The 20,712-nt window shown below is 41.4% G+C and overlaps 1 protein-coding gene across 15 annotated transcripts in view; it reads right to left on the bottom strand.

Annotated features, from left to right (window-relative positions):
- TNRC6A (trinucleotide repeat containing 6A) overlaps window positions 1–20,712 on the bottom strand; it is a 69,737-nt gene that overhangs the window by 23,895 nt on the left and 25,130 nt on the right. For 8 of the 15 annotated variants that reach the window (XM_023751569.1, XM_023751575.1, XM_023751571.1 and 5 more), the window contains exons 3-6: window positions 14,416–14,805; window positions 2,943–5,522; window positions 1,498–1,674; window positions 436–611 (exon numbers count right to left, since the gene is read on the bottom strand). In XM_023751569.1, coding sequence (XP_023607337.1) covers window positions 436–611; window positions 1,498–1,674; window positions 2,943–5,522; window positions 14,416–14,805 — 3,323 coding nt within the window. Of the gene's footprint in view, window positions 1–435; window positions 612–1,497; window positions 1,675–2,942; window positions 5,523–8,559; window positions 8,651–11,975; window positions 12,066–14,415; window positions 14,806–20,712 lie in introns of those variants that run through there. The other 7 variants (XM_023751576.1, XM_023751578.1, XM_023751582.1 and 4 more) reach the window with 6 other exon arrangements.

Genomic DNA, 20,712 nt, shown 5'->3' with positions numbered 1-20,712 from the left:
TTTGGGATGGGAAAGGGGCAAAGGTAATGAGTGGATAAGGAGGAGGAGGAGGACTCTGGGTACAGGGGAAGTCGGGACACTCCAGGTGAGGAGGTGGAATGGGAGATGAACTGGCAGTGCGATGGCAAGAGTCAACATGGAGATTTGCCCTTCTCTTCCTCCTCACCACTGCAGGCAACACCTTACGGAGAAGGGTTGTCCCAGGCAGCACTGGTGGGAGGGGAGGAGGAGAGAAATCCCAAGCTGTAGCAGTGGGGAGAAAGGAAGTTCCTGTGGTCTTATTTTCCTAGGTGGCTGCCCATACAGGACACTATGCCTAAGTTGGGGACTGCCTGAACTATACTGATTGCCATAAATGGGCAGAACATTAACTTTCTGTGGGTAAACTACCTTTGGAATTTAAAGTTGCAAGGGCACTGCCCTTGAAATGTTTACCTTCGATGACATTTTCTTTGTATATGGTGGCCAATTTAAAGACGAGTTAAGCTCTTGAGATGAATTACTATTCCACATTCCAATCTCCACGTCCTCTTCCTCTTCCCAGCCAGTGGGGCGATTTCCAGGCAATGGCATATCATCACCACACCAGCCATCTTGCATAGATTTTGGTCCTGGTTGTGGATTTGTGATACAAAGAGAAACGTACTTTAATAAAACAACTTTTTCTGGAGGATGAGCATACAGTAAGAGGGCAGGGTATGGGAATAAAAAAGCCCACTTTTATTTCCCTTCCCAAATTTGCATAGCAATACTGAGTTAAAAGTTTCATTAAGCAAGAATTTATTCTTATTAAAAGTTCTAAAAAAACATTTTCCATGCTTTTACAAATTCGAGGGCTCCTCAACATGGGACCATAGCGGCATTCTTGTTTGCATGCACTTCATCTGCATGGCAACACACAGGACAAAGAAGATAGATGAAACTCAGAAGAGTTCATTTTCATATATATTTTCAGGGCGAGTGGCCAAAAGTATTGCAGGTCACATGCAGAAAGCATCCTGTCTATACCCTCGGCCTTTGGAATTTCTACGGTGCGTCCTATACACAATCTATGGGACAATGACAATGCTCATCTGAATACTGGGTCCCTCCTGAAATTTGCTCATTTTCTGTATAATGTCCAGGGAATCATCTGGAACCTGTGCCAGACAGTTGGTCTATGTGTCCCTGTGACTATTATATTCCGTCTCTCATGCTGGATAGCCTGACAGCTGCTTGACTATTTCCAGATAACCTAATTTGGTAAAACATAATTTAGACTTGGTGAAGTATATGCAAATCATTAATAGTTGCAGTTCTAAGGAAACTGAGAAAAGATAGGAAAATTAAAAAAGATAAAGAGCAAACTATGTTACAAATTCAAAGAGCCAAATAGTGAGTGGCATCTAGTATGAGGATACATGGCTACCTTAACAATGACAGACATGATCCAATTAATTACATTCAATGAGATCACCACTGCTATAAAAGAGCTACCAGGGGTTATCAGTAACTTACCAGATTTGCTTAACGCTTGTGGACCAACAGAGCTGGAGCCCCACGTGGAAGTGTTGGATGCCACAGCAATGGGTTCCCCCCAGCTGGGACCACTGTCTATGGGTTTACCCCATGCTGAAGTACCATTATCCACAGTTGTGGCTGGAGTAGAAGGCTCCCCCCAGGGCTCACCCCAGCCTTTAGAAAGTGTGGGAAAAGAAGTCATCAGCACATGGTAGGGAGGTACAGTGGAATCAGAGGCAATAAGGAATACTTAGGGAACAAAAGATGAAGAACTTCACATTTATGTATTATATAGTGATGCTGTGATGAGCAAAAAATGGCATCTATAGTACGTAAAGACAAGTCATTTCCCATCATTGTACTTTAACTGCAGAAGTGCCCTCTGGGTATAGAGTAGATTCTTTTGAGTAACCTTATTCATGTCAAGTCATCTCCTTTAAAGAAGATAAATTTAATTCCTGAAAAGTCAAGTCTGTCTGAACTACACCTAGTGAATTAAAGCAGGTGATCATGCTGGGTAACAGTGAGTGTAGAGAATGTTTACCATACGTGCAACCTTTCATCATCATCATTCGGGAAAAAGGCACCCTACGTTTCTATGTGCTGGACAATGCTTCTTAAAAATTTTGAAATATTATTAAGTTGTCCAAAGCAAAGAAAGGCAAAGCCATAAATATGTTTAAAAAAACAACAGAACAGCCTTCCCCCTTGGATACCCAGCTGTTTCTTCTAAGAATTAAACTAGTTAAATTAATTCAATAAACTATACTCAGGATAAAAATTGGGCATTGAACGGTTTGTTCATGAAAACACTCCTATTGCCACATCCAATTAATAACTAAGACAATACATTCCAATGACACCTAATGAAAATGTCACTGTCAAGATCATTTGCAGACAGAAATCAGTTCCTTATGAGGGAAAGTGGGAAAATACTCGAAAGGCACTGTCAAATGTTCCAGGCACACACACTCATACACAATGCATCTAATAGACTTGGATTTCATACCTACTCAGATAAATCCCTGCTAAGGCCAAACGTAGTACCTAGTATTTAGAGCATGGTCATTAACACTTGCTTTATTCCTGAGGATGTTTTATTCCAATAATATAAGAAAAAGTGCAGCTTGACTCAGAAGAACTGAGATAAGTGTACAGCATCCCCACCTGACACCACCTTTCCAATTCTGCCTTCGGCAGCATTCCTAAGAGAACAAAGTGTGCAGGACTCACACCCAATCTGCCGAAGGCAGAGCTGCTCCCTGATGGTGAACACCTTACCTATACTTTTCTTCCTTATAAGCTTCTGGGTTAGAGTAAAGCAGGCCTCTGTGTGCACAGCAAATACTGTTAAACACATCTTATCAAAGTAAGCTGAAACAAGGCCCACAGTCCTTTGAAGTGTTTGTAAGACCATCCGACTCCACAAAGTAACAACTCACCGGAGCCGCCTGCCTCTGGGGTTGAGATGGCACTTGCAGACGGCAGCAGCTGGTGCACCTGTGCTTGCTGGTCTGAGCGGCTGCTGCCATTCGGGACATTTTTGTTCCACATGTTCACATTCTTATAGTTGTATTTGTTGGGATCTCCCCACGCTGAGGTTCCGTCATCAATGTCCATTTTGCGCCGTATGGACTCCGGGGATGGTTCCTCCCAGCCTGTGGGTTCTTCTTCTTTTGCTGGGGCTGGAATAGGTCCTCCCAGCCAGCCTGTACCAGAGGGTTTGCCTGGAGCCGGAGGGACTCCCCAAGACCCAACAATGTCTGGTTGCTTGTTCCAGTCTGGAGAGCTGACTGGCTTTGCCGAATCTCCCCAACCCAGCGACTGACTAGACTTTGGAGGATCTCCCCACCCCTGGGAAGAGTTAGGTTTAGAAGATTCATCCCATCCTGATGAATTATTTGGATTTATATTATTTCCCCAAGTAAAAGAACTAGTTTTACCAAGTTCATTCCAACCAGAAACAGACCTGTCACTGTCACTACCTCCTGAGCTAGATTTCTTATTAGCCTCACCCCAATGGTTACTCCTTGATGTGTCTCCCCAGTTATCACTGGCAGAAACAGACCACCCTTGGTTTGACTTTTGTCCATCACCCCAGCCCTGTTTGTTCTTTTGTGAATCATTCCACATGGGCTTCTCGTCTTTGCAATGCCCCCACTGATTGCTCTTGACCATTCCTGTAGCAGCAGAATCATCTTCCCACCCCCCCTGGCAGTTTGAGCCTTTGGAATCTCCCCACCTCAGAGCAGGCTTGGGATCTCCCCACCCCGATACAGATGAGGTATCATTACTGTTAGGGCTAGTCTTGTCTATACATGCCCCTGAGTTAAAAGTCTGTGTTGCAGAGCTTCCCCAAGCCTCTGTCCCATTGTCAGTCTTTCTTTCCCCTCTAGGTGATGTTTCAGTATCCCAGGCAGTATTCTGCTTAATAGGAGTCTGTCCCCAACCAGAGTTGGATAGGACACGTGGATCTAAGTCAGTTCTGTTAACAATGCTTTGGAGTAATGTGTGCTGATCAATTCTTCTTCTGTCTCTACTCTGAGTCTCCCCAGTTACTTTTTCTTCGAGGCGTCCAGTGCTCTCTGTACTACCTTCACTGTCCACTGTACCTCCTGTTTTGGCCCACATGCTGTTTTGCTCATTTGTCTGAGATGTGGCAGAACCCTGATCCTCTTCCTCAGTAGAATTCCATCCATTTGTAAACTTCTTACCATTGCCGTTTGCACTGTCACTGGAATGCTGATTGCCAGGCAGTTTGCTCCACTCCGCGCTGGGTACATTAGTGCCAGTGTTTTGTGCAGGAGTTCCCCATCCTCTTCGACTTCCTCCCAAGTTTGCACCATTTCCACTTCCCCAGGATGCACTCTGGGAATTTGTGGCCCCAGACTCCCACAGGCCTCCTCCTTTATTTGAGCTGACTGGAAAGTTCGTGCCCACAGGCCCATTCATGCCAGGCTGCATCAGAGTTGTGTTCACAGTGTCACCATCAGCTTGGCCGTCGGGGCTTGCACATTTGTCTCCAGAGTAGTTAGAACCATAGGCACCCCAGGTAGTACCATAAGAGCCTGCACTTTTTGACTCTCCATTGCTAAGGTGAGGAAGGGAAGTGCCATTCATAACCGATGGAACCTGTATCTGAGGATGATTCATTGTGCTCACACGCCAGGCCCCCGAGTTACTGGGCAGCTCATTATTCTGTACTGAACCGGAGTTTGGTAAACTAGAGGTCATAAAGTTAGTAGTGTTATTTGGTCCAGTCATTTCAGTGGTGATATTCTGAGGTTGACCACTGAATGAAATCTTCTGTGTACCACTTACTTCGGATTCACAAGTTTCCTGAAGGCTTCCCCAGGTACCATGGGTAGAAGAACCACCCACTTTAGAGTTAATACTCTGATTGTTAGGCATCTGGCCTATGGTACTGCACTGAATATTGATGCCAGGACTACTACTCCCTACAGGCCCTTTTAGGGCAAGTCCATTGTTCTCTAATACTGGCCAGGCACCATGGTTGCTAGCTGAAGTCAAAGTGCTTGGATTTACCCCTCCATTTGATGAAGAGCTTACAGTGCCCCAAGCATTCACTCTATTGTTGCTACTTTCTGACTTGCTTTCAGGAGCATCCACAGAGACCTGACATGTGCTTATTACGGCTCCATGGGAGAAGCCCCAGGGCCCAGTACTACTTCCACGACCCAAACTATTGCTGCTGCCGCCAACCACAAACTTGTTTTGGGAACCAAGTCCAGTGCTGTTTCGAAGGACATCTTTCTCACCACCTGTGCTCCCTGAAGCCATGATAGTGATGTTTCTTTCTGATTCAGTACTGGAGGCAGAATCAGCATCCATACATTCTGAAGCCAACTCTGGATCACTGCCAGGGACCAAGGGCCATGCTTCTTTCTCAGGGGAGTTGTTTACAACAGCATCCTTAGAGTCTGTGCTGGAGTTGCTCGAAGAAGACACAGGTCCCCGCTGTGAATTTTCATAATGAGATCCGGAAGCGTTGTGGTTAGTATCTAAAATAAAAGTACAAAAGTTTATGAAGTGTTTGAAAAATTGATTAGCCATGTATGTGGCTATGATACATGTATGGGGCTACTCAACATCAATAAGATATTAATATTTGGCAGTACAGCCCTAGCCGGTTTGGCTCAGTGGATAGAGTGTCGGCCTGTAGACCAAAGGATCCTGGGTTCGATTCCGATCAAGGGCACGTACCTTAGTTGTCCTCCCTGGCCCGGGTGTGTGCAGGAGGCAACCAATCAATGTGTTTCCCATCAATGTTTCTCTCTCTTTCCCTCTCTCTTCCACTCTCTCTAAAAATAAAAAAAAAATCAATGGAAAAATATCCTTGGGTAAGGATTAAAAATAAATAAATAAATTGATTAATTTTAAAAAAGACGTTGAACTAATTTGAAAAAAAAAATACTTGGCAGTATGGTTACAAGGGCAATGGTTACATCACATCCACCAATCAGTTCCACACAGGCAGTGAGGTCTGCACTTTGCTCACCAATGTTGTCCTAAGAGCCTAGAGCAGTATCTGGAACATAAGAGCTACTCAATAAATATTTGCTGAATGAATTAATTCCTAACTTATCAGCAAGTAGAAGAATTTCAAGTGAGGAAGGATGAGGTGGTAGTAACGCATTAGTGTGTATGAAGCAACCCAGGCTTAGAGACCCGACATGGGAAAAGAGTCTGAGATGCAGATGGGTAAGGGCAAATGAACAGGCCAAACTTAAGGAAATGTATTAGAAATGCAAGGATGGACAAAAGTACATTTACAGTTGCAATACAAATACAATAATTAATAACTAATATAAGAATAAACTGTGTCACATACTCACAACTGTAAAACCTACTTTTGCCCACTCCTGTATATTAGGAAATCTTTCCCTAGCCTTTCTTTCTTGGAACAACTGTTTATATATTTTTATTGACTTCAGAGAGAGGAAGGGAGAGGGAGAGAGGGAATCATCGATCGGCTGCCTCGTGCACGCCCCACCCTGGGAATCAAGCTCACAATCTGGGTATGTGCCCTGACCACGAATCGAAACGAATCCTGACCTCCTGGTTCATAGGTCAATGCTCAACCACTGAGCCACGGCAGCCATGCTGCAGTGCTTTTAACACACATGCTCAAGTCATGCCCTATACCTAATGAACCCACCACTGGGTTGTAGGCCTAGAAAATAAATGTAACTCACTATTAGGATATTACTAATAGGAAAATCAGTTCCTATTAGTAACACCATTTTCTCTCAAAGAACAACTGTTAAGCAGCAAAAGGTGATGGAACGAGAGAGAGTAGCAGAAAAAAATACTACTACAGAGACACCAAAAATGTATACATAATTCAACATAGATTTATTTTAAAGTTCTGTAAGTGACTGATTTTCACTCTCTGTTTAAGAATCATTTAATATATATATATTTCAGAGAGGGAGAGAGATAGAAAAAAATGATGAGAGAGAATCATTGATCGGCTGCCTCCTGCATGCCGCCCCCACCAGGAATCGAGCCCGCAACCCAGGCATGTGCCCTGACTGGGAATTGAACCGTGAACCAGGTTGACGCTCAACCACTGATCTGCAATGGCTGGGCAAGAACCGTTTTTTAAAGCTGACATCTTTCAGTACCCACAGGAAATTAAGGGTATCAAAAACCCAGTCCATCATACTAGATAAAAAGAAATCAGCATGCCAGCACCTGAACTACCAGCAACACCACTCAGCACTACGGCCCATGTGCTTCATGGGCACTTTGTCACTGAGTCCTGGAAGCAACACTAGAGCACAGGCAACCGCCCCCCCTCCTCGAAGTACCTTCTCCCCAAAGAAAAAAATAATCCCACTTATTTACTCATTTTCCTCATCTCGGTAAGATTTATCCTTGCTTCCTTCCTGTGCACAGCAAATTCAAATGTCACCAAGCCCCAAATTCATCCACTTTTCTCCAAATCTAAAGCAATGAAGCCACCATCATCGTCTCTTTACCGGCTATAGCAAAAGTATTTCTGTTGCCATTATTTGCTCTTTGGTGTATGTGTGTGTGCGTGTGCGTGTGTATGTGTGTTGCCACATCCATTCAGCAGGAATAAGAATATAAGATTGGGAATATCAGACAAAACCACCCAAGTTGAAAATAGAGGGAGGGACCTGGAATTTATCAATGAAACATCAGATGCATTCCCGTAACCAGAAAAAGATGGAATATTTGTCATCAGCACCACTAAACAGTCTTGTGCTGGAAATACTAACCAATGAAATATGACCCCAAAATGAGGTAAAGATAGTAGAAAAGAAACAGAAAAGATTGACATTTTAAAAATAATAGTTTTCCATATTCCAGGAATAATCAACAAGAAAATATAATGGAAAAAAAGAGCTTCATTGTAGCAGCCACAAAAAAACTATAAAGCAAGCTGGAATAAAGCTACAAAAACCCTTCAAGTAACATGTGATTGAATTTATTGCATGCCATATTGAAGGCAATTTGATGGGTATGGAAATTTTCTCAACAGGAACCCGTAACAATGATTGAAGTTTAATCCAATTATAAGAAATTGCTAACAAGAATCTGTAACTTGATTGGGAGTGATTAAAAATTCATATAAAACAAGTGAGAATTTTTAAAAATCTCAAAAAGAAGAGTGGCCAAGTGGGAGGAGGCAGGAGACTTGCATCCCCTGAGTTAAACAGCACTGCCCTGCCAGAGCATCTAAGCACTTCAACTGAGCAGAGAGCGACCCAGAGGCATGCCAAAGGTTAGCTTCTTAAATCCATAGGAGAAAAGGAATGTACAATACTTTAAAAAGGTTTTTTAAAATGAGGCAATTTTCCAAATAAATCTAAGTGTTAAAAGAGGAAAACATGAAGTTATCAGCGAATGAGAACTTCTATACATAAAATCAAAGAAATTTTAAAAATGGCAAACTTGACTACTTGCCAAAAAAGTAAAGCTTTTAAAATGTCAACATACATCAAAAGCGAAAAAAAGAAAAAAAAAGCCAGTAAAATACACATTTTGCAAACTAACTCTATCATAGACCTTGAATTGCTAGTGAAAATTTCTCTCAGAATCTGGTCCCAGCTTCGTTTGGAGGTGGTGGGTGGTCTAAATTCGCCTTCTGCTATGTATTCTAGTAAAATAAGGAGAGATGCCGACAGTAATTATCCGATAAAATTTCATTTTTTAACTCATTTTTTAACTTGGAACTTAACTTGATACTTCCAAAAACACTAAATTAAAAGACTCTCAAAATTGCATTTACCAAGGGTGTTACTTATGGAAAACGTTGCAGCTTAACTAGAAAACGCAGAGGTAGGTGTGTGTGTGTGTGTATGTGTGTGTGTGTGTGTGTATAGAGATACTAGTCTAACAAGCTGTAATAGAATAAGACTCCTCAGCAATCACAACTAAAACGTTTCCCAGTCAGACTATTTCAGAATTGGAAGAAGACAATCTAGTTCCTTACAGACAAGGAAGCTAAAACCCATCATTATAAATGATCTGGAGAACACATGTATAGAAACATGATTAAGTAGAAGATGACCGTAAAACTCTTACAGGAAAGAGTAAGAAACAGTGCAGGTGGAGCAAAGGGCACAGTAGAGTTTTGCTGAGTGTATGCAAAATACAAAATTTTATACAATGCACTGCTGAGGCAACTAAGATTTGGGTGACTGTACTTCACTGAGAAACAGCTGAAGTCCAAAATGTCACCAGCATCCTGCTCTCGCACACAATTACCTCGATAGTGGAGCAGCGCGAGTACCACCCCTGAGAAAGAATGCAAGAGTGCACCACACAGCACCTGCCCAGGACCACCAGCGAGCACGTGTGGGGCAGGACAAAGACTGCGGATAAGTCAAGTGATTTATTCAGGATGAAGTTAGAGCCAGGAAAATTCATATATTTTTCTTATTAAATTTTTAGCATATTTAGGTAAATATGTGCTTTCTGCCTTGAAGACTTTCAATCTCTCCAGAAAGGAAAGACCTTAAGAAATAAATAATACTTGAAGTTTTACAGTATTTCCAGAAAGTATGAAATGGTATCATTGGAAATACGAGAATCTTAGATGTGTAATTTCGAACATCACTTACATGAGAAAGTACAAAATGTTTCTTTCAGTCATTCTAGTCCAGGGTTTGGCAAACTTCTGTAAAAGTCCAATCAGTAAATATTTTAAGTTTTGCCAGCCAGGTGTTCCCTGTGGCAACTACTCTGACAATGAATACTCTGTCACTGTAGCTTGAAAGCAGTCAGACAACAGGCAAAGAACTGGGAGTGGAGACCAACAGGCTACAGGCCAACCTCTGTTCTAGATTAAAGACAATGGTGATACCACAACTAAATGCAACACGTGGACCATGACTGGGTTCTGGTTTGAGAACTGGGGTGGGGGAAGTGGGGGACAGCTAAAGGGCATTCTGGGGCTGGGGCTCTAGACTGGAGGGCGAGTGCCTCAGCCAGGCCAATGGTGGCAGCAGTGCAGACGAGAGAGAAAAGCTCAGAGACATTTGGAGTTAAAATCAGCAGGGCATGGTAAACCCATGACCTTAAGAAGGAAGAGGGGAGTCAAGCATGGTTTTAAGATTTCTACATGAGTGACTGGATGAATGGGTATGCCAAACTTTTGAGCAATGGCATCAGGAGGAGAAACTGGCATGTGCTAAGATAATGAGTTCAGTTTTGGACAAGTTGAGCATGAGGGGCCTCAAATCAGCTGAAGACATCCAGACTGGAACATGTGAACCTAAAAATGGGAGTGATCTGAAACAAAGCTACTGGAAGGAATAAAACCTGAAAACTGGTCAATGAAAAATGAAAGGGCTTTAAGGAGAAAGTGATCAACAATAAAACATGTAGATAACTATTAAAAGTCTGTTTTTTATCACATTTAAAAGTAAAATCAAGCCTGTACTTGATATTCACAGATCAGTGAGTGACCTTGGAAAGAGCTATGTTATTAGTCAAGTGAGTAGAGTCAGATTACAAAGGACTGAAGTAGATTGCAAGTACAGGCTACTCCTTCAAGAACTCTGAGACAAAGTGGAGGAAAGAAATTCTAGAATGGTCTCAAGAGAATGGGAGTTTAAAGGAACTTATTTTAAAGAGTGACAGAGACTTGAGTATGTTCAAAGACCAAGGGGAAGGTACAAGTTGGGCGAGAAATGGAAGTTACAGGACAGCAAGGATATGTACCACATTCATTGAAAAGACAGTGAGCCGGGCCGGTGTGCTCAATGGTTGAGTGCTGGCCTATGAACCAGGAGGTCATGGTTCGATTCCCAGACATGGCACATGCCTGGGTTGCATACTCGATCTCCAGTAGGGGGGGTGCAGGAGGCAGCCAATTGATGATTTGCTCTCATCATTAATGTTTCTAACTCCCTCTCCCTTCCTCTCTCTGAAGTCAATAAAAACATAAAAAAGAAAAGACAGTGAAGAGCACAGGTGGATGAACAGTATTTTAATCTTTAAACATCACTGGAAATTTTAATGTTAACATTTTTTCATTAATATTTCCCCCAAGTCTTGGTGTTTCACCATTATAGCTCAATGTCCCTGAGCTCCTTTAAAAAAAAGTTCTAAAGCAAGAAAGGGCACAAAGAGTCCTATACAAACACCTGCATGCCGCTCACCTTAAGAAATATACTACTCGCTTTAGTATGAAACCGCTGTGTAACCCTTCTGATTACTAGTATATCTCCTTCCTTTCCCACTGCATAACCAAGTGGTAACTTCTCAAAATGCTATTTTAATTCATCACTAAGCAATACATTATGTTGTTTTGTGTGTTTTATATTTTATATAAGTGATACCATACTGTGAACAAACAGAAAGACATTCTTGGGACAACCAGTAGAAATGTGAGTGTCCCCCTTTTGCTTAAGGGTGATCATAGTACCACGGCTGTATAGGAGACTGTCCTTATTCTTAGGAAAATTACCTGTGGAAGTACTTAAGATGAAGAGAAATGAATGTTTGAGCACACATGTATGTCTATATGATGGGGGGAGGGTGTGCATAGGTTAAGTAGTAACAACTGATAGACTTGGGTGGATGGCATACAGAGGTTCACTGTTCTATTCGTTCAATGTCTCTGTATTTATCATGTAAGCTCGACGATAAAATGTGGGTTGGGAGCCCTTTGGCCCATAGGAACAATACTGCAGCCAGCCCTGGTAAGCATTGGTCCTCCACAAATTCCAGTGTCATTTGGGCAGTAGCAGGGCCTGATGCCTGATGGCTCTAAGGAATCAACTGCAAAAGGTCTCAGAGCATCAACTGAAACTGCCACTAAGTATTTAAGCTCAGCTTGCAGAGTTGTTTGGTTTGACTAGCACAGGGTTCTAAAAAACGTGACATGAGAATGTAAAGATATTTCAGGCAGGGTACAAAAATCAGTACATTTACCCCTGGTCCCATCACTCCCTTTCACCTTTTACATCACTTACCTGCCAGCTCGTGAAGGCATTTTAGTTTGCGACCTCTGATTTATAAAGTACCCAATCTCATATAGGCACTGTTCCTACTCCCAGACTGCACTGAATAAATGAGAACTGCATTACATGAGGAAAAGGGAAACACATCCAGCATTGCACAAACCTCTGACTACATTTCTATGTATGTACTGAATGTAGTTATTTAAATGTCAATTCTACTCCATTAACTATCTCTATTCAGCAAACAAAAAAGCCAAATGTAAATACAAATAGACAAAAATGAAAACAGATCGACCCCCACAATTCTGAACTGCATATAGTTCGCAACACAGAATGCCTGTTTCTGGGCCACTGCTTGTGCTGTGATGCTGTCCACAACACTGCTCCTCACAACCACCAGGCTAAATTAAGGGTTGGTCACTACATTGTTATATTAACCTTTCAGGAGCTGGGACAAAGTTAACTGTTTAAGAAGTCTTCCCTGATTCACAGATACCCAGTGGTCTATTCTGTGGCTAAAGTTTCTATAACCATTCCTAGTAGCACCACAAAGAAATTTTAATGTAAATGTGTGACATCTGCTGGTAGGTGGGAATTCACAAATGTTTACAGAGACAAAAGCACAAATCTGGCTCTCCTGCAGAATGCTTGTCCTCAACATCTGCACTCTAGTTGCTGGGACTAACTCAGACTGCAGTCAGGCAGCTGCACCCTCCTCACTTCCATCCACCCTGCACATGAATGCTGTTCGCGCTTGTCAAGTCCTTTTGGAACAGGTGGGACACTTTTCCTTCTCAGACTCTTTTGAAGACATCTTCCTATGCCCACATCTTAGGCCTTCTTGTCATCTGAATGTACATCGGTAACGCTTTTGGATTTTTTGAACCATATCCCTTTTTGAGAAACAAGACTCTTACACTCCAGTTGTTTACATTTCAAAAACAGCTTTGTTCTTTCATTTCCCAAACTGAAAAATAATATATTCAACATATATCATTTTCTCAACTTACCACCCACTTCCCTGTTTAATTACCATACCACCATTGCTTAGCTTGCAGTAGGTACTCAAGTATTTATTGTATAATAACCTCTCTTAAGGTTTTAACTGCATTTCTTATTATACTGATGACTCAATACATCTGCTTCCAATCTGACTTCCCAGATGAACTTGAAACCAACTTATCAATTGTTTAGCATCAGGACTGTGTCTAAAGCAGACTCTTCTTCTGAAAAGTGGAGGTCCTTTGTACAACTTTTGGGGGAGAATTCATCCAGTGCCAAATGTTCGGCACTAAGCTATTTGCTTTAACATGTCACTTAATTCAATCCTCAGAGCAATCTTACAGGTTGGATAGTGCTGCCTACACTGACAGAGTAGGAAAGAGGCTCAAGTGAGCTGAGTGATCTAGCCAAGCTCACACGGTAATAACTGTCTGGAGGGGAGGGAGTATTAACTCAGGATGATAATTCAAGTTTTATCCTTTCCAATAACAATGTGCTGTTCTAATTACCTACGCTAGAAAAATTGCACTTTTGTCCTCTTCCTCCTTACCCATCACAGCCAGTATGTTGCCAAAGCACAGCATGGTTGTTATGAGCACAGCTTTGGAGTCAGACAGACATTGCTGAGTCCAGGCCCTGCTACTTATTAGCTGTGAAATACCGTAATACGTAGAGCAGCTCCTGCTCCATAGACAGAGTATAGAAAGGGACAGTGACATCTGCCTGGGACAGTAGAGAGGGCTGCTCGGGTGAGACTCACATACATGGAGCATGTAGGTGGAGCTAGGATACGAAAACCAGGTCCATTTGGCTCCAGAGACTTGATTCATTGCCAGTATGCTAGTGTTGCCATGTGTGGGAACCTTGATTCTCAATTCTCTATCTGGCCTGTGATAGAAGCTTCAAAATATTTTGAAAAGGGAATGGACAAAGCAACCAACCCTTAGAACCTATCAAAACAACATGCTGTAACACACGGGGCTTTGAGTGGTAGCCTTTTAATGGCACATGGGTTACTGAGTGATCTAGGCAAGTTATTTCATGGCTTGGTGCCTCAGTTTCCTCTAATGAAAAGTGGAGAGAAGAACAGCTTACACCTTACAGGGTTGCTGAGGATTAAATGCAATAATATGTCTAACTGCTTAGAATATAACTTGAGGGGAGTGTTCAATTTTAGTTACAGTCGCATGATCAATTTTAACTCTAAGCTGCTTATTAAAATAGGTGGAACCTGGAGGGAGAATGATTAAAAGGATTTTTAAAGCAGGATGGGCAGTGACCTTACAGGCAACATCCCAAGACTCCCTATTCATAACTCCCTGTACAGATCGTTATTTTGCTACCCAGATACTAATGAATACAAATACATTACCCCAAAGCCATGAGTTCATAAACCTGCTACACCGCTAGTGATGACAGCTGAAGTCTTGTAAGAAGCACCTTCTCTCACCTGACTGGGTTTTGCTGCTCTGCACCTCTCCGTTATTTTGTGGCTGTTGGTTTGTTAAAGCACTGCTTTCTGACTGGCTGCTTAACACTTTAACAGCAGATCCCAGGTTTGCTGCTATGACAGGAAAATGCTGACCCCTCTTTAGAAGCTGCTTATGTTCCTGGTGGCGGAATCGTGGTGGTACTTCACGAGGATACCGAGGCAAGGCCTGTGGTGGCTGCGGCTGCTGTGGCTGTGGCTGCTGTGGCTGCTGCTGTGGCGGCTGCGGCTGCTGCTGACTGTTGGCTGTGGCTCGTTTGGCATTATTATTAGTGCTGGTTGCTGTGGAAGTGCCGTTATTAGAGTTGGCAGGCTGAGGCTGGCTTACACTGGGCTTTATCTGTTCTGGCACTGATCCCGACAAAAGAAAAGGGGTGGAAAAGATTAGCCAGTAAAGTGTACCCCCATAGTTAGCCATCTAAGTAAAAAGGCACTAAGAAAAACAATCCTAAAGGAATGAAACTTTAAATGTGTGGGGACATCCTCATTCACGGGCTCCTTTTCCTAGGAGAGATCACTACCAGCAGTCATTTTGCCTTCTGCTAATTCCCTATCCAGCGAGGTCATGGAGACCACTGCCACTCCTGGGTCCATGACAGCTTGTGCTTACGATCCCTAGTCCACCTTATTCTCTGACTGGAGAACAAGCACTGATTATACAACTATGGAACTCACAGTAAAGTTTTGGTAACCCTAAAAGAATCCTCGATTCCCTGGTAACTGTTCTTAACCTGCTTCATGTTTAATGTATTTGGCCTCTATTTTTCATCTTTGGAAGACAACACAACACAAGAACAAGAGTAGAAAACAATCTGTCGCCCTGGCCGGTGTGTCTAAGTGGGTAGAGCATCAGCCTGATCACTGAAGGGTTGTGGGTTCAATCCCCAGTCAAGGGCATATACCTGGGTTGCAGGTTTGGTTCCCTGGCTAGGAGACGTGCAGGAGGCAACCAACTGATGTGTCATTCTCACATAGATGTTCCTCTCTCCCTCCCTCCCCTCCCCTCCCATCTATCTCTTAAACCAACGGGGAAAAATATCCTCAGGTGAGGCTTGAAAATGGAAGGAAGGAAGGAAGGAAGGAAGGAAGGAAGGAAGGAAGGAAGGAAGGAAGGAAGGGAGGGAGCAAGGAAGGAAGGAAGGAAGGAAGGAAATAATCTGTCTGTTTCTTTACAAAAAGGCAAAGTTAATGTTTTTGTGTTAAAATGTAAAGTCTGCATCATACTGAGAACAGGGAAGTAAAGAGAAAGATAACAGGATGAAATCTATGAGACTAATCAAAACTGGAGAAATAAATCTCAGAAGCAGCCATTTGTCTACTGAATGAACAATGAGAAACTACAGACTGTGAATTTTTGAACTCCTAGAAGAGATTAAATAAGTAAACAAACGGACAGAAATGCCTTAAACCAGTAAGGTATGCCCAATCTCTAGAACTACATGGAGACAGTACGGTACAGGAACTTCTGGACGAGACGGACCAGGTTTCCAGCCCAGGTGGCCTTCCCTAAGCTCTGTGCCTTTGGGCGAGGTGCAGGAAGCTAACTGAGCTCATGGCTCGGGGATAAAACTGTGCAGGGCTGTCCTTAGGTTACATATGTGGATTGTTCACAGGGCACCAAACACAAGGCTATATATAAACAGTGGCACAATACCACCTTCAACTTCTGTAGCAGCTTAACGTTTCTATGAGATTCTGATGCATCTTTACAAATGCCATTGTCACATAAATAAAGTGAAATGTCTCCACATGAGTTGTGAGGACACAGAAAACTGTTCAAGGGTTAAAACCTCCAGGCCTGAAATTAAAACAGCCAAGACTCACTAGCTGGGTTATACCTGTCTTTCTCTTTGTGTATATAGTACAGTCTTGTTCTAGTATCCAGCATAATGTAAACACTCAGTAAACAGAAGCTATTACTGTGGCCCAAATAAAACAAGTGTTTATTCAAATGCCAACAGTGCGTATGATGCTGTGATAAAGTGTTGGTCACCTGTGTTGTTTCCAATAGTTACCAAATTTCCACTTACACACCCTCAGTTCTACAGCCTCCTCTCATTTAACAATCTAGCCTCACTAGTGTTTCCTTTCTCTGAAAAACTGATGGATTTAGATTATATCACTAATAGTTTTATAAAAATATGTTTTTATTGATTTTTAGAGAGAGAGGAAGGGAGAGGGATAGAAAAATAGAAACATCAATGAGAGAGGAACATCACTGATCCGCTGCCTCCTGCAAGTCCCCCACCAGGGATCAAGCCCACAAGCTGGGCAGGTACCTTGACCGGGAATTAAACAGGTGATCTCTTGGTTCCTGGGTAGATGCTCAACCACTGAGCAACACTGGCTGGGCAACACTTTTTTTTTTTTAAATATACTTTATTGATTTTTTACAGAAAGGAAGGGAGAGGCATAGAGAGTCAGAAACATGGATGAGAGAGAAACATCAATGAGTAGCCTCCTGCACACCCCCTACTGGGGATGTGCCCGCAACCAAGGTACATGCCCTTGACCAGAATGGAACCCGGGACCCTTCAGTCCGCAGGCCGATGCTCTATCCACTGAGCCAAACCAGTCAGGGCAACACTTTTTTTTTTAATTCCTCACCTGAGCATATTTTTCCCACTGATTTTCAAACAGAGTGGATGGGTGGAAGGAAGGATGGGGGGAGAAAAGAGAGAGTGAGAAACATCAATGTGAGAGAGACACATCAACTGGTTGCCTCCCACATGTGCCCAACCGGAGTTGGGTATCAAAACCATAAGTGAGGTACGTGTCCTTGACTGGGAATTGAACACACAACAATTTGGTCTGTGGGCTGACCAAACCACTGAACCAAACCAGCCAGAGCAATACTAGTAATTTTTAAAAAATATATTTTATTGATTTTTTACAGAGAGGAAGGGAGTGGGATAGAGAGTTAGAAACATTGATGAGAGAGAAACATCGATCAGCTGCCTCCTGCACACCCCTCATAGGGGATGTGCCCGCAACCAAGGTACATGCCCTTGACCGGAATCGAACCTGGGACCTTTCAGTCCGCAGGCCGACACTCTATCCACCGAGCCAAACTAATAATTTTTAACATATGATTTTGGCCTCTTATTTTAAAAATATATTTATTGACGTCAGAGAGGAAGGAAGAGGGAGATAGAGATAGAAGCATCAATGATAAGAGAGAATCACTGATCAGCTGCATCCTGCATGCCCCACATTGGGGATCGAGCCTGCAACCATGACATGTGCCCCAACAGGGAATCGAACCATGACCTCCTGGTTCATAGGTCACTGAGCCACACCAGGCAGGCTCCTTTCCATTTTTTTTTAAGGCAACTGAAAAGGCTCCTATTAATAATCATTTGGGCCAAGTACATTCTATGTCTAATTGCTTTATGTATGAAATTTTTGTCTCCCAAACAATTTAATGCTCCCAGAATGTAGCAATAATGTATATTCCTTTGTCATGAAAAATATAAGCCATTGGATATTCTAAAGTACCTCTGAAACAACAAAAAAGTATATGTAATTATAAAATTATAAGAAAAAGAAAACTTTAACCCAGCTTTTACATACTTAGTCCTGGGACTCAGAGTGGTATTTGGCACATGAATATACCTGCAAGTGGTACAGCTACCCTCTACTAAAAAACAGGCTTGCCTGCTACTTTATTAAGAGGAAATGATGGTGACAGCAATTTAATACCCAAACAAAATGATATTTGTGTGAGAGAGCAATAGGGAAATGTTCTTTAATGCAGTCAAGGAATCAGAAGATAACCTACATAAAACACTGAATGGCCCACATGAAGACATGTATGAGAACCCTGACACTACCTCAAAAGTGACTGGAACTTAGGAAGCAGGATGTACATGCCACCCAGCAACTCCACTCCTACGTCAAACAATTGCTGTTCTTATCAGTCAAGTGCCACAAGGAAACTAAGGCTGAGATAGGTACTCAGTTCTGGGGCTAGAAATAAGTAAAAACATTAAGACAAAAAAATAATGCAGAAAAAAAAAACATTTAAGACAATGCAATTATTAATTACAAAATAAAACTAAATAACCTGAAGTTAAATCTCAAGCGTAAACATGAGATGTAGTAGTAAAGAGCAAAGGAGAAACTAACAGTGTATGTAGGTGGAGTGGAGGGCAAAGTTGCTGGGTAATAACTATAAATAAATACTATAAAATTTATTTAAAATACTGGCTATTTTGCATGTGTAGTTAAAACTTAGGATAATTATATCAGTAAACATGCAAACCATTGGAAGAAGAAAAAAACGAAAAAAGAAAACTTGATCCATTAAACAGATACAGAAAGTGCAACAAAAAGAACTATCCCAATATTGTCGTTAATAAATGTGCATGTGTTAAATTCACTTGTTAATTAAAGCTCTTAAACAGGAGTTAAGAAAATAAAAATCAAACTTAAGGAATATACTTTGCAAAAATTGCTCCTGAGCCCTAGCCGGTTTCACTCAGTGGACAGAGCGTCAGCCTGCGGACTAAAGGGTCCCAGGTTTGATTCAAGTCAAGGGCACATGCCTCGGTTGCGGGCTTGATCCCCAATAGGGGGTGTGCAGAAGGCAGCCAATCAATGATTCTCTCTTATCATTGATGTTTCTATCTCTTTCTCCCTCTTCTTTCTTCTCTGAAATCAATAAAAATATGTTTTAAAAAAATTGCCCCTGAAACAAAACAATGCAGGGAAATTGGGAGTTGAGGGGTGGAGATAGGGATGTAGAAACAGATACTACCAAGAAATGCTAACAAAATTTAAAGAAAGCAGCAGTAATATCAGATTTTTTAAATTCAAGGAGAAAAGCATTATAAAGGATAAGAGATATTCTGTAGTTATTAAAAAACCAATTGAAAAGATATAAATAGCTAAGTACTTTTATATATCAAACCTTAGTCTCAAAATATGTAAAACCAAATGGAGACAGAGAAAAACTGAATAAAAGCAAAACAATATACTTTGAAAACAGGTAACACCTTTTTGACAAGTACCCAAGAAACAGTAATAAAAAGTACACACACTTTCTAAAGAAAACATCAACAAACTGCAAAAAGAAGACAGATATTTCTGAATTACAATGCAATCACAGTAGAAACAATAAAACTAGCAAATAAAATTGCCTTAAATAAATTTTGAGTTAAGTAATAAGTACCAAAACTGCAGGGTTATTGAGAAAATAACAGCAAAAACAACATACATAATAAATTTTAAGATATGACTAAACCAGTGCTCAAAGAAAAATTCATAGCCTTAATTATTTTCAGCAAACAAGAATGAATATAATGCATCCAACTCAAATTAAAAGCAAATCAAAGGAAGCAGAAAGGAATTAGTAAAGATAAAATAGAAATCAATGACTTTAAAAGTGAACCAATAAATCCAAGGCATGGTTCTATGGAAGAATAAACTACTAGTTAACCCGATTTTTAAAAATTTAAAATAGAAAATATTTTCTAAAATTAAAATATTTCTTTAAGCTCAACTCTATAAATAATTTGAAAAGCTCGAGGAGGGAAGCATTTAACACTGATCTCAGAAGAAGGAGGAAAATGCACAGATTAATTAGCATAGGAGAAAGTTATAAAATCACCAATCAGTATCAGATGGTTTCAATGATCAATATAACCATGAATTCCTTTTTCTCACTAGCATACTTTTAAGAAACAGCATAAGATGGAACATAAACATAACAGAGTTACCAATAAGTCAGACAAAACTGTAGTACTCACAAACAATGGGGGCGGGGGGAGACACAGATAGAAACAGTACTTGGAATAAAAAAAAAAAAAAAGACAATTTCAAATTTAGAGATTCTAGAACAGCCGTGGGCAAACTACGGCCCGCGGGCCGGATCCGGCCTGTTTGAAATGAATAAAACTAAAAAAAAAAAAAAAAAAAGACCGTACCCTTTTATGTAATGATGTTTACTTTGAATTTATATTAGTTCACACAAACACTCCATCCATGCTTTTGTTCCGGCCCTCCGGTCCAGTTTAAGAACCCATTGTGGCCCTCGAGTCAAAAAGTTTGCCCACCCCTGTTCTAGAAAGTACCATGTACAAGTACCAAAGAAACAGTCATAAGAGGTACACACACACACACACACACACACACACACACACACACACACACCCTCTCTCTCTCTAAAGAAAACATCAACAAATTGCAAAAAGTAGAAGACAGATATTTCTGAATTTATTGAGTCTATGCCAATAAAACAGAAAGTACTGGTTCAAA

Source organism: Myotis lucifugus, unplaced genomic scaffold, assembly GCF_000147115.1.
Source record: "Myotis lucifugus unplaced genomic scaffold, Myoluc2.0 scaffold_22, whole genome shotgun sequence".
In the NCBI taxonomy this organism is placed as follows: domain Eukaryota; kingdom Metazoa; phylum Chordata; class Mammalia; order Chiroptera; family Vespertilionidae; genus Myotis; species Myotis lucifugus.
This window is presented reverse-complemented; position numbering and strand designations above follow the sequence as displayed.